At 34.8% G+C, this 15160-nt stretch overlaps 1 protein-coding gene across 13 annotated transcripts in view; it reads left to right on the top strand.

The window, feature by feature from the left end:
- Nucleotides 1–15160, top strand: part of Syt7 (Synaptotagmin 7) — a 160999-nt gene that overhangs the window by 136052 nt on the left and 9787 nt on the right. For 8 of the 13 annotated variants that reach the window (XM_089079514.1, XM_089079513.1, XM_089079510.1 and 5 more), the window contains 7 exons: nt 2225–2236; nt 6720–6903; nt 7975–8115; nt 11457–11604; nt 12127–12236; nt 14053–14221; nt 14545–14757. In XM_089079514.1, the coding sequence (XP_088935640.1) occupies nt 2225–2236; nt 6720–6903; nt 7975–8115; nt 11457–11604; nt 12127–12236; nt 14053–14221; nt 14545–14757 (977 nt within the window). The remainder of the gene's footprint in view (nt 1–2224; nt 2237–6719; nt 6904–7974; nt 8116–11456; nt 11605–12126; nt 12237–14052; nt 14222–14544; nt 14758–15160) is intronic. The other 5 variants (XM_089079512.1, XM_089079516.1, XM_089079520.1 and 2 more) reach the window with 2 other exon arrangements.

Below are 15160 nucleotides of genomic sequence, written 5' to 3'. Positions count from 1 at the left end.
ACAAGTTTTGATATGCAATGAACGGTGTATGAATGAGCGATGAAGGGAGCGATTAAAGGAATTTAAACAAAAGAAAAGAAGTTTAGCATTACTCTTACTATACTCTTACTATACTAATTACTATAATCATGTTTAACAATGTCAAACGCTTGTGACACATTTGTGATTTGACAAAAATATTTCGTGTGGAATAAAAATATCACCTTTGACGATTTGATAACATATCACTCCAATTTATATAAATAATTTTTTTCCAAAACTGTTGATTTGATAAAATTGTAGATTTTTTTTTTAGTATATATATAGTATAGATTCCTAAAATAATGACAAGAAAGAATCAAAGAAATACCGAAAAAGCCATAGCCAGCTAGCTTTCTTCGGCCAAAATACAATTTAAAACACAATGAACAAAAAATAAAACAAAGTAAAACATTTATTATTATATTAGTTTACATGTATTTCAAGACTTATATATTTGATATTGTAGTAAATATTTTGAAGTAAAATCTCTAGAAAATATTTATTTCTAATATATTGCATATATTTTATTTTGAGATGTCGGATTTAGATTTTGTAATTTTAAATTGCAAAATATTTGAGGCAAAATCCATTTTTTCGCAGGGGATGTTAATGTAAATCTCTCTATGCAAATTTAAAACCTGAGGGTATCGAAACCGTGCGTCGATAGACCGCGTTAAAAAGCAACATAAATACTTACCCATAAAAGTTGGTTAGCTGAAATAAATAGAATTGTATCAAGCGCACTATCGATTTCCTCGCGTATGTGCGAGCACCTCTATCTTTAATATGGTAATGTACGTAATGTGAACCGAGCGAAACGATGGCTGATTTAATATCAAAACTTCCATGATATCGTCCGTGCGGGAGATCGCATATTCTATATTCCGTTGTGTGTTGTTCATTTATCAGTACATGTATCTATTTTCGTTTCAGAGTTACTGAATTCCTAACAAACACACTCACACGTGCACACGCAGTATAATTCCGCAATAATGCGAAGTCAAATGTGGCTATTGAATATCGAATAGGCGTTCCGCGGTTGCGGCCATAAAGGATACACCCTAAGAAACGAGTTAATGGTCCTACGTAATCAATACACGGATATATATTGTAAAAAGGAATAATATATTTTATTTCGTTTTAATAAATTAGAAAATTCCTCTCTGATTTTGATTTAAGTAAATTTGCAATTAATATCATGCGGCTAGTTATAATAATATAATATATAACAATAATGGTTGGTAACAGATTCATTAATATTCTCTACGCGATACATTGCTCTCTCGCTTTAAATAAGTAATAAAAATTTCATGTTAATAAATGAATAATAATGTCCTATTAATACGAGATAGGCTCCTACTTTTTGCCGTTATATTATCCATTACTTACAGATTGAATAATTTCTAATTAATTTTTACAAATCACGTGAGAAGTTACGTATACACATATTCCTAGAAGTTTGAACAAACTCTGTACTTTCTAAGCTGGAGCGCTCGGAAATGATGAAAATGGATTTTGAAATAATTGATGTAATTATTATCGATGGTCGACGCTATTATTTACAATTTAACCATTGATAATTCCTAAGAGGACACGAGAAATAATTTTACAGCGTGTCATAGAGATAGAAAAATATGATTAGCAGCCGTATCCAATAAAAAAAGTATTACGAATTTTTCTTTCTACTAACGAAATTTTCATTTTAACGAATAAGACAGAAGTTAACTCCGAGAATTCTGAATATTGAAACTTCTTTACGCTCGGGCGTATTAACTGGCGTCGGCAAGTATTATCGCTTCGTTAATTATAACCGCAGTTTACTGTAGCAGTTTACTTGACGTGATATCACTCATTATCAGTATTATCTGTAAGCTGTTGAGACTTACGATACGGATTCCACGTTGAGGACCGCCCTCGATCGTGTCAGTGTACGTATTTTTATTCTCCCTCTTTGTGACTCTTCACTCCTAATTTTCAGATTGTACATACAAGCGATATTTTTTTTTGCAGTGTTTAATGTTGTGTGTTGTTTTTTCAAGTGTTGGTGCGATGCTCTTTTTTTTTATCCCTGTCCGATGTCACGAACTCTATCGTTCATTCGTCGTGCGACGTGTGCCTGTGTACGTGTGCCTAGCTAATTAATTAATCACTAATCTCTTTTTCTGTTTCATGCCCCGTTTCACTGTAACGATCGGAACCGCAGAGCGCAATTAGAGTAAGTATGAACGACCTGTGCGACTTAAAAAAAAAAAAAAAAAAAGCGACTTTTAATGAACGATTCATTGTTCTATGCTGCGTTTCATTTAACTCTTCTCTTCCTATCTTCTCTTCCGATTTCTCTTCTCTAACGGATTACACACTGTCCACTGTGATCTCGGCGCTACTTTAACTGCGTAAGTAGTTCCATTTCGTCGGAGATGCTCGTTCAGTCATTCTCGTCGATGAGCATCGACGACCACCACGCAACGCTATTTGTCTTGTCCGTAGTCCGGCGTTTGTGTTCACGACAAACTCCACCTCTCTATCTTTCCAAAGTCTGTCGTCTATGCCTGTCTGCTATTGTCAAGTGTATCTTACAGTCTACTACACTAGTAGTAATAGCGCTTTCCGCCCTGAGGGTATCCAGTTCGATCGACGCTCGGATCGCTACTGGATTTACCTTATTCTTTACTCTGGGACCGCACTGTGTTATCGTTTCGCCTGCATAAATACGCACACGATACGTAAATACACGCCTGCAATCGAACAGACACGATAGATCTTGTTTGTACGGTCAGCGGACTAACAGCATTTACAAGACAAATTTTTCGTTGTTAACATTACACGGATACGCACAATTTTTCGATATTTTTTTTAATAGTTCTGGATCAACATCATTGGAACGCGGCAGTTTCAAAACCGTTTAAAAACGAACACAATCGTAAAACAGTCTACAAAATCATCATCTCATTCGGATGAAATGGAATAATGAGGATTCGCATGTACTGTACGTCAATCACTTTGTTTACTTTTTATTTTCTTTTCGAATAGAACGGCGAAATAAATGATGACCGTGAAGGGAGAGACTGGAGCTTATTTCCGTTTCGAGAGATTTTCCAGACGCGATTTGCGATCATTATTGCGTTTATGGTTATCCTCCAGGAGAATTTTAGTATATGAGTTCGCCCATTATGCCATTTACGCGCGGCGCGAATTGATAAATACACGTCGGCGAAACTTCTGCCACTATTCTCATAAAACTTAGTTCCGCGAGCGCATTCACGTCGCCATTCATCGGGCTGAATACAATGAGGCCTCCTCCAGCTGTGCGTCCGCTCGGGGACCGTTGAATCCGTATGGTTTCTAGTTACGCGTTGTGTCGAGCCATGGCTGAAAACAACGTGTCGCGGACGTTTCCGTTATCGCCCGACACGATTTACCTATTGTTGCGCGCCCTTAACCTTTCGCAAATGCGCTTGAATGTCGCGTTTGCTTGTCGCGTTAGCGATCGAATTACAGGTCCAGAATTCGGACGCCGGCACAAGCTTCCGAAGGTGAAAGCGTTACCAGGGCGAATCCGTACGTCCAAGTTTCCCCATTTGCCCGGAGGTATATTAACAAGATGGGATGGTGTCTTATGGCATTAATTATTATCAAAGACGTTTAGTTTCTGAGAATTGATCGTAATGTTGAAACAATATCGAGCAATTAGCGACAAATCGGAATTTGCAATTAGCGCTTGAATCGGAATTTTAATCATAAAAATCACGCCAGTCGTATTTTAAGATACAAGAATTTCCCCGATATTATACATTTTCGCGACACACGTACAACGTTATTTCATTTCTGTTATGTTTTATTTTAACTGATAGGCTCTTTTAGTTACATTTTGAAATCAATTTAGGGAAATGTCGAGAGAGATCGTTACGCTAGTTATCGTCCCTTTGACATTCTGGCATATTCTGGTTAGATTGGAAATTATAATTGGCAACAATAATTATCAAATTTAATTATAATTTATGACTTGTTTGATTTTATTTGATGGTATTGTACGAATCAATTTTGCAAATATATATTTTAATTAAATGTACAAAACGAAACGGAGATATGACGAAGTTAGCTTTATCGCATGGAGAATTTGTTTTAATATTTTTTTTTACAATTTTTCGATCTTTTTCCTTCAATTTTACGTAAACGCAATGAATATTTGTGTACCGCGTTGCCAAATTTATTTTATATTGAATATACAGGGACGTGACAGCCTTAATTTCCGTAGAAACCTGTTTGATTAACACCCAGCAATATTATCCAGCGATGTAGGGCAAGTCAACATGCATTTCATCAATATTAGCAAAATTTTCATGGTTCGCCTGCCACGTATCTCCTGTCGAATATTACGTGTGATTTTTATGTAGCTGGCACATCCATTTAGGTAAACGCGGAATGTATTGATTACTGAAATGCCTCTCGGAAAGAGGCATTTCAGTAATCAACCGTTCCGATATGCCATGGCGACGACGGTCATCTAAATTTACGTTGCCTGCTGTCGCAAGATATCTCACGATGCACTTTTCCTATACATCGACAACTGAGCACTCTCCGTGTGCGCGGATTTTTTTTCTCATTCTTATTTATGAGTTATGAATAGAGAATCGCGGTAAATAAGGGAACTCACACCGATCCGGGTAAAATATATCCGCTGTGCATGAAAACTCCCTTTAATCGGATAAAAGAAATTTATGCGAATGTGTATTTCTCCTTTCTGTGTGTGTGTGTATATATATATATATATATATATATATATATTTATGTATGAAGGATAGATGTTACGATTCAACGGGTATGATTGATTTCTGCGAGATGCGTAGAAAGCCGAACACACACACACACACACACACACACACACACACACACACACACACACACGCGCGCGCGCGCGCGATCGTATTTTTGTGAGAACAACATGAGTATTGACTACGCCGACGTTATAAATGATGTAATAAATCTAAAGATTATTTAAATACATTTCTGCAAATTGGAAAAAGCATGCGAATGCTATGGGTATAACGAATTTAATTGGTATAACATTAACGAAGGTATAACGCATTCGTTATATCTCCATCCTTGATTAGTAAAGCAGTTTTCCCTCGTTTCGTTGAAGTTTGATACACGATATTAATTTGCACAGGGTATGTATCAATAGTTATTCTTCAATGTCTTGCGTGATTTATTAGAATTTGAACACACACCATACGCGATCCGTATACTTCGATATCACCTCAACAAAAGCACCTCGACTAGATGACTAGATCACCTATCCTCGTTTTTTTTCTTTCTTTTTTTTTTTGTAAAACTTGCAATTATTTCTTTTTATTCCGTAGAACAGATGAGACCATTAGCATTTCCGTACCAAGCATTTTCAGCCTGTGCATACGCGCATCGATTTCTTTTTTTTATCTCTCTTATATATATATATATATATATATATATATATATATATATATATATACATGGATTCATTTTTCTCCCCTGCCGTGGCTTCAGCCGTTTTCTGCACAGTTATGAACGCTCCGCAGTCGTGACTGGTAGTAAACAGCAACTATTAATAAGCCGACGACATGCTGGAAGCGTATCGGCTTGCGTGCCTGCCGAGAGAACGTTGTCTCGATTAGCAGCGTAGTTCGCAGTAGATGCGATACAGTAGTCGGAGCGATAAGATTTATCTAGATCCTAGGTCGCCTATTATGCCTAACGTACGTTACAGAAACATATCGCTGGGATGTACGACACTGTTGATAAGCCTGTGCATGCATAACAGACAGGGGGGAGGGGTCGAATCAGACTCCCCCTTCTCATTGTCGACGAGTTTCGAATCAATCGCAAGAGCGCTTCTAAAGCGTTATCTTTCGAACGACAATGACAATATTTATCTCATTAGAGTCCACAATGCTAGAAATCGGCCAGAGACCTCGGACGGAAAGACAATTGACCGATCACGTTGATTAATTGGCCGAATTATTCAAATGCAATTGTGACCGATTCTCTCTTCGTCCGAGAGATTTCTAACGTCGTGGACATAAGGCTTTAGGGCTTGATATCAGTCTAGCATCTTGAAAAATGAAATGTGGTTAGCAATTATCAGAATTAATTATAAATAAATTTAATTATGTGAATGTGATCCGCATGGTTTCCAGATTGAACGATCGCTCTCTGCGCTTCGCGTTTCTAATCAATTAGATATTTAATTAGATTGAACATTTAATATTTTTAAAATGTTTACAATTATAATATGGTATAATAATGGAAATTATATATGCGAACTGAAATATCTGTTTGTAGAAAATTGCGCAGATAAGATCAACTTTGAAAGGAATTTTACAAAAATTAAGAAAAGAGAATAAGACAGGTTATAAGAGACTTATCGTTTTTTTAATAATTACGTAAAAGAGAGAGATGCGGTAAAAGCAAGTATGTTACATTTAAAATTACAAGCCTTCCTGGCGACAGTAATAATTAGACCTTGGAGACTAATAAGACGAGTAAACATTGTTTACAAGTTTCACTTTGATATCTCTTCAGGCGATTACTATAACGACGCTCTGTTTAAAAGCGAGGAAAGACGAGAAGAAGAGGAAAGAAAGAAAAAAAAAAAATTATGTCGGGGTAAATGCAGGCGCAGACGACGTAACGTGACGAATTTTCTGATGTTTTCTTTTCAGGACGACCGGTAGTCCCTCTAGCAAATCTCCAGCAGGTGGTAGCGGTGGTCCAGCAAGTGGTGCAGCAGGAGCAACAGCGGCACCAGGAAGCGGCGCCAGCAATGCCGGTGGTGCGGAACCCCGTACACCAACTGCCGGACCACAGAATAAGCAATTGCAGAATGTCAAAGGAGATCATCCCTCGGTAAAAACTCTCTAATCTCTTATTTAGATTTTCTACACAATTCTACACAACGACATCGCAGTCAATTGAATTTTTCACGAAAGAAAATTATTTGGGGGAAAATTATTTGGATTATGGAAAAATGATTATAAATCAGAAACCGATCAGTTTTTATGATTTTGAATTTATAGGAAGTCTTCGAAAAAAATATTGTCTGAGGCAGAATTAGTTAGTTATTAATTCAAAAAAAAAGATAATTTTATTTTTTAATAAATGATGTTGTTAAAATAGTATTTATGTATTAATAATATTTATTTATATATATATATTAGTATTAACAATTAATCAAAAATTAATAAAAAAAAAACAATTAATCAAAAATTATTTATATATATTAGTATTAACAATTAAGTGAAACTTATTAATAAATTAATGCCTAATAATTGATAGTCAATCCGACATCCGTTTTGGAGAATTTATAATTTGTCATCTCAGATTTCGGGATAGAATTCTACCTATAATTTTATGTCATATCTTGATATACATTTATTTTTATATATTTTCATAAATGTGTATTCTGATTTTTTCTCAAATGTATTTTGTATTATACGACAAAATACCTAACATAGAATTCCATTTTGAATTTTAATTGAAGTTATAGATTATCTAAAATTAAAAATTATTATTTTCCATACTTATAGTAGCGATTATTAAATATCATTTATTATCAGTGATACAATTTATTTGATAAAAATTTCATGTGAAATTATTATAGGACTCACGTTTTCTTGCAAAATGTAATTAAGTTAATATCGCTTCTGTTACATCTTGATGTAACAGATACAGTGGATTCTTCGTGCATTAGAGACGAACGTGAAATCTAATTTATAACTGTTAATTCATCCCGTTCCAGATCTCTTTCTTGTAATACGATTTTAAGAAAATTGCGTTCCAGTGGTCCAGTAGTTCTCTTTCTCTAACCATATCCTATTGGAGTAAAAGTGTCCCGGGAAGGATTGTGAGATAGGTTACCTTTCACGAAATAGAAAGGAAGCGATTGTAACGATCGCATCGGCGATCTCTGTGTTGCAGAAAGCATTTCTACAGAGCAGATCCATCTCTTTGGTCGACATGTACATCGATAATTCGGAACCGAGCGAAAACGTCGGCCAGATCCACTTCAGTCTCGAGTACGACTTCCAGAACAGCACGCTTATTCTGCGCATCATACAGGTCAGTCCAAGTTTTGTTCGATGGATGCGCTTGCTAGAACTCAGCTCTTTGAAGCATGCCTGCGAGCCATTTACTTCGATATCACTTGTGTTTGTATATGACGCACGCGTCGATCGCGGGCAATTGGAACCTCGCTAAATTCGTAACATAGGGGTAGACATCATTTGTAACAATGATAACGTCATGGCGTGGTGTCGATGTAATTTTAACATAAACCACACAAAGTATACAATATTGAATAATTAATTCGAGTGAATGAAGTTTGTAAAATCGTTACCGCCAACGGGGGATAAATTGCTTGTTTACACGAATGGATGCTGTAAGCGTGGTAATAAGACTGGTGTTTCCACTCCATGTACATCCGCGTGTTGCTCTTGCGTAAACAAATAGATTGATTCCGGGCGTTTTTCTTCTCGTCGACGTTTCTGTCTTCCGACAGAAGCCGCGGAAAACGTAAAACCGAGAGAGATATAGGTGAGCGCATTAGCTGATTTTTGATCTCGCTGCGCGGCCACGTCGATAAGAGACGTCATAAATCGTCGGTGGAACACACGCGTTGCACGCCGAAAATGTATCTGTACATGCACGAAAATACGTATCCTAGTAAACTGGGACGTCATACATTACTTCCTGTTACAGCGAGGGCAGAGGGAGAGGGGTACTTTTGAAACTCGTCGCGCGATGGTCTCGGGATAAAAGTGGAACGTTCAACGGGGGTGGGAACGGAGATTTTTGTTGTAAACAAACGCATAAATTCTTTCCAAACGCTGGATTGCGCTCGCCCCGCACGATTTAATTCGACATTAAGTGAAACACCCGGACACCCGTTTTCTTTGTTTTCCAGAGTGAAAATTATTGTGCCAAAATCTTAGAAATTGAAGGGAGAGCATCCCTCTAAGCACACCGTTTATACGTTATTATAATAAATTCAAATTTCATATTGCATTGTGTTGTTTGAGGCTTTAATAGGCAATTATTTCTTAAATCATTTATCATTAATCATAAAGAAGATAAAATCGCATTATTACTACGTAAGAAATGTAATTTTAATGTTTTATGTAAGAATATGACCATATATAGTGTGCCATTTTTCCAGCGGAACAAATTATAATGGAATTGTGCGTAATATTATCGGGCAGTTTATCAAAAAAGCATACCGGTAAAAGTTTTGTTTCATACTCAATTTGCATCTGACCTCTTTTTCTTAGCGAATATTTAATCGCTTTATTATTGAATTATTTATTAGAGAGCTTTGGCGCATTGCAACTTTTATTTTATTATATATTTTTCAACACTGTGTTAACGTATTTTACGTATGTAAAATTACTAAAAGTGTGGTTGTTTTTGTTTTTCTCATTATTTCGTTAGTTTTCATGAAATTTAATGATGCGTACACAACGTTATTTTCATGAGGTATCTATCTCTCTGTTATTCAGACAATTTAGTTAATTTCGTACCGCGAAATGTGTTTTTCGTAGCTATCGCAAACGACCCGGAATATATCTCCAATGTTAGCGGAAATATGCTTTCGTCCTTAAAAATTTCTATTTTTACAAGTCCCTCTCGTGTGTCTCGCAGTGTGAAAATTTTCAAAGCACCTCGAAGAGTTCAATCAAGCGTTCACCAAAGACATCGCGTTTATTCCATTCGTGTCCAATATCATCATAATATGTGAACTCGAAGGTAAAAATTTCGAAGGTAAAATGCACGTATAATGACACTCTCGTTGCATACATACGTGCAAGGTGTTGCGGAATTATATGTACGTGTTACAGCAAAAAATTTTGTTTATGAAATTTTATCAATTTGGAAATTTGACTTTTCTGGAAATTTGACCGAGCGCTATTTTTATTTTACATTTTTTAATTTTCTTTTAATTCTCCACATCAAGTACTTTATTTTATTTAATTATCGAGGCTCCATATTTTAATTATGTCAAAGCACTTAGGATTAAATGAGGATTAAAAGATTTGTTTATCAAGAAAATATCATTTATCTTTAATGGTTCATAAATAAAAAAGGGAATCTTTACAATTATGTTTGCGCAGAAATTCTTTTTTATTAGATAAGACTTTCCAAATTCTTTTTTTTTTCTGAACTCCTATATAATTTCAAAGCTTGTGCCTGCCAAAGTTTTGCGATACGTTAAATGCGCGGAGTCGTTCCTTACGAAAAATTTGAGTCGGCATAATGACTTTATGAAGTTCACAGAAATGGTCTGACAGGCAAATGAAAAATGATCGTCCATCTCCAGCGTAAAGTTGCCTTCAAGACCGAGTTTTCAAGCCGAACGAACCATTGCGGAAAGTTGGAAAAAGGGTACTTTCGGGGAAGACTTATTTTTCAAAATACAGGCATCAAGGAGGTCGTTAATGGCCGTTATTGATTTTATTTCCATGTAGTTTCCATTAACAGCATCGGTATACATACAGCTCATACGCTTACAATCTGTCTCAAGATGAGTTGCCAGTTATCGCAGAGGCTATTGTGCATCGTACACAGTGACTGAAGTCTTATATGTACACTTGAAAGATAAGATGATAGCTTTAGACGCAATAGAAACAAAGACGTATTTCCTTGCCGACCTTCCGCTAAACAAATGCATATGTTTTATATTAATGTTGCGTACGAAACAACTACATATATAAATAAAGCCGGATTATCCGTAAATTCCGCACGTTTTCATTCTGTCGTTTCATGCGTGGTATAAAATGCTCTCTCTTCCTATTTCAAAACTATGATAGCAAGTTAAGTCACTTGAAGCGATTCAAGTATCATCACTTTCGTGTCGTATTTTTTTATCTTTTTAAAGGCCATCCTATCATTTATTTATATCCATTTTCTATCAAGAGATAGTAGAAGTAGATTAATCTTAATCTCGGTTTAATTTATTTCTTATCTTTTTTTTAATTAAAAAATAAGAAAATTTGAAAAAGATAAAGAGATAATGGATTAAATCGAGATTAACTCGCTGATTTACATCAACAGAAATGGATATTCATTCGTAAGTTTCATAAAAGTATAAAAAATTTTGAATATTTCATGCTGTTGTATTTACGGGCTAATCGAGCAGAAAATCCCTTCTTATTTATAACATTATGCAAGCACCATGCGTAGAGTTGTATGTATATATATATATATATATATATATATATATATATATAGAGAGAGAGAGAGATTTACATCAAACTTCACTCTTCGTGAGAAGACTTGCTGCGAAAGTTACACGAAAGTGCATGTTCCACGTAATCATCGGAAGCTTATCGGAGGAGAGAAAGTTCTTCGTCTCTCTTCCCTTAAAAATTCCAACATTGCCTTATGTGATGTCCAATTTGCTCTAGGGTAAAGATCTGCCGGCGAAGGATTTGTCAGGTACTTCTGATCCGTATGTACGTGTAACATTGCTCCCGGACAAGAAACACCGACTCGAGACAAAAATCAAAAGGCGCACATTGAATCCGAGATGGAACGAGACGTTCTATTTCGAAGGTAAGCGCACACGTTCGACACGATACTTCTCATATTGGCCATATTGCTAAAGTGTACCTCCTCCCAAGAGTAAACGCGGAAACGCGGAAGAAGGAATCGATGCAAAGCAATTCTGTTTCATACAATGTAGCGAGCATAAGGCAGACGACGATCTGATTGCGTTAAGCCGATTTAAAGAAAAACCGCAGCGGGATAGCGGGATAACAATATGAAAGTAACAAAGCGACCTCATACTTTCTTCTTATTATATATTATATTTAAAATGAAATCTTAAAATAAAACTCGATTGAAATACATGTAAATTTTCTGGCATTTCATTTTTTTTTTTTTTTCATGGGCGGAGGTGTTACGTTGAAATGTGCTTTGAAACGTTAGCTCGACGCAAATGCAATATTGACATAAAAGACAGTCTTAAAAGTCTGTTTATTGTGTTGTGGGGACAAAGTGAAATTAAATTTGGTTGATAAACACAGTTATTATAATGTGACGGAGCACGTGTATTTATGTGTCGATCCTCTACAGGTTTCCCCATACAGAAGCTGCAGAGCAGAGTATTACATCTACACGTCTTCGACTACGATCGATTCTCGAGGGATGACTCCATAGGGGAAATGTTTCTGCCGCTTTGCCAGGTAATTTGGCAAGATGTGCCTGCTCGCAATTTGCGCGGTTCAATTATTACATTTGGTAGATGCGAATTAAGGGATTTTCGCATGTCACGGCGATAGGATTCGCAACGGATATGTGGAATCTGACGTGACGACACATGTCGCGTCTCTCGACTTGCGCTATTCCGAAGTTGATTTCCGGATTCTTACCTCAAGTTCAAATCTCTAATTATTATTCACCATCGTGAAATTGCTGTTAAAAGAACGAACGAATTGTTTCATTATTTTTGGAAAACGCGAAATGTACGCTAAAATATCAAAAACTCTTCCTTGAACTTTTAATAAAAATAATTATTTTATTTTAAAATAAAATAAAATTACAAATTGAATGGATATTCGCATAATTTGCGTTGTGGAACAATACGTTTTCATATTAAATAGTTATTATAATATTATTAAACATATTATTTATATAATAATACGACATTTATTCCAATATATTACATATTTCTGTGTTGTATATAAAAATATTTTATTTGTTTGAACATTGAATATACATTTATGCTAATATAAAAATAATAATGAAATGCTTTCTCTTATAAACTGATTATTTATATATCCAAATTTATTTGTGTATATAATATAATATGCTTATTAAACAAAACAATTATAAAATAGATCTAGATTTTTTAGGAAGATTTCTTAATGTCGTAAGATCGACCGAATTTCTGCCAATTGTTTCTTGTTTAATGCGCGCAGGAGATGATTCGTGGCTAATTATGTGTCGAGGGATACGTAATAACATAATAATAATTCTAATTCGATATCAATATTTCTAAGCGGTGGATTAATCTGCGTGCACAATAACACTAGGGGACACGCGCGTGTGATAATTCTATCCTATGTACATTCATTTCCCAGGAGCAATTCGCGATACACGCCGGTGTTGTGCATCGGTCGTTGCGCAAATCTCACTCGCTGTTGTTACATATAATATCGCGTGTGTGTCTGTGTGTGTGGGGGGGGAGGGGGGATGTACATATATGCGCGCAGCACAAGCATACATACATAAGTAAAATAATTGATATTATATAAGAATGCTTTGAATATTAATAACTTCATATGACTTTGTAATAAAACGTTTATTAATGATGATAATAATAATAATAATAATAATAATAATAATAATAATAATAATAATAATAATAATAATGAAATAAACTCATGCAATTTTTCTTTTTGTTCAAAAGCGATTGTTTTGACAATGAATTAAATTTCAAATAGCTGATTTGGATCACGTTTGACACATTTGTGCAGTTCAGAACGTGTTTATACTGCAAAAATTTTGCAATCGTAATTTGCAATATATGATATCAATTAACTATTACGTTCGTATATGATCGCTCTGAACAGAATACTAATTATTTCACGTTTGCTGTACGCCTTAATAAGAGGCAAACGTGATGGAGATAATAATAATAATATAGCTTTTCCCTCACCCCTAGAAATATAGAAGAAATATAGAAGAATGTATAATTTTTTAATTAAGGTGAGAAAGAGGAAGAGATGTTCACATGTACATGGAGAATTTCTAATTAGACTTAATTATTCCTAAATAAGATCATGATATTACATATTGTTTAATCATGAAATTAATAATCTATGAGAATTAGTTGAAAAGTTAAAGTTGTTAATATGGATATATAATAGATAAAGAGGATCCCTTCTGCCTCTCTCTGTTATAAAGTTCTCTATTTTGAAATTTGATTCGTTAATTAGTTTGGTAATTGTTACTGAAACTTTAATTACTAGAAATATCTCATGGGTCTGTTTGTCATAGGTCGATCTATCCGAGAAACCATCGTTTTGGAAGGCTCTTAAGCCGCCAGCTAAAGATAAATGTGGAGAACTCTTATGCTCGCTGTGCTATCATCCGAGTAATTCTATATTGACATTGACCCTCTTAAAGGCAAGGAATCTCAAAGCTAAGGATATCAATGGAAAATCAGGTAATATTACATTTATCGTATTATTATTCATACATTCTTCGGTATGGAGAATATCGCATCGCAGCATACGATAAATCCTTCTGAAAAATTATATTTTCTGACATAAACGCACACGTATACATTTTTTGAGAATTCAAAATATATTCTCCGCTTATATATAAATAATACATATTTTTTTCATTAAAATATATTTTTTAATTAAATCACATTAAAATGTCATGTAACTTACACAATAATTTTGTTATATTTTTCTATAATCAATAAAATTGAAAACGGTTAATCAAGTAGATAAATGATTAATTGAACATTTATTACAATTTCAGATCCATATGTCAAAGTGTGGCTACAGTTTGGCGACAAAAGGATCGAGAAGCGCAAGACTCCAATTTTCAAATGCACCTTGAATCCAGTATTTAACGAGGTATTCTCCTTTAACGTACCTTGGGAGAAGATCAGAGAATGCTCTTTGGATGTTATGGTAATGGATTTCGACAACATTGGACGGAACGAATTGATCGGTCGGATTCAGCTCGCAGGTATTTTCGATAACGCAAGTTTAAGTATAAAAACTTGTGTGATATTTCTATAAATATATATTCATATTTAAAATAACAGGTTACTGCATTAAAAAGTTCTGGAATTAATGAAAGTATCGAAATAAATATGCTTAATTCAATTTGAACTAGGTTGAATATTGGACGTAATTTATTTTCAAAATTCCTAAAGTCATTATCAATCTTTTAAAAGAAATTGTCAGACTAATGGAGTTATATGAGATAGATCATATCTGTTATACGCCCGGATAGTGGACTTGGATTGTGTAAAAAATTAATATCTATACGCTATCTTGCTCGAGGGTTTAATATTCAAAAATGTAATCTCTCTCTTTCGCGCTAAAATAACTAACACCTCAAATAATCCCCCCTTATCAAATAACCA

This window comes from Pogonomyrmex barbatus, unplaced genomic scaffold (assembly GCF_055798465.1).
Source record: "Pogonomyrmex barbatus isolate J1 unplaced genomic scaffold, ASM5579846v1 scaffold3, whole genome shotgun sequence".
Lineage (NCBI taxonomy): Eukaryota > Metazoa > Arthropoda > Insecta > Hymenoptera > Formicidae > Pogonomyrmex > Pogonomyrmex barbatus.
Note: the sequence above shows the minus strand (reverse complement) of the source record. Positions and strands in the feature narration are given on the sequence as shown.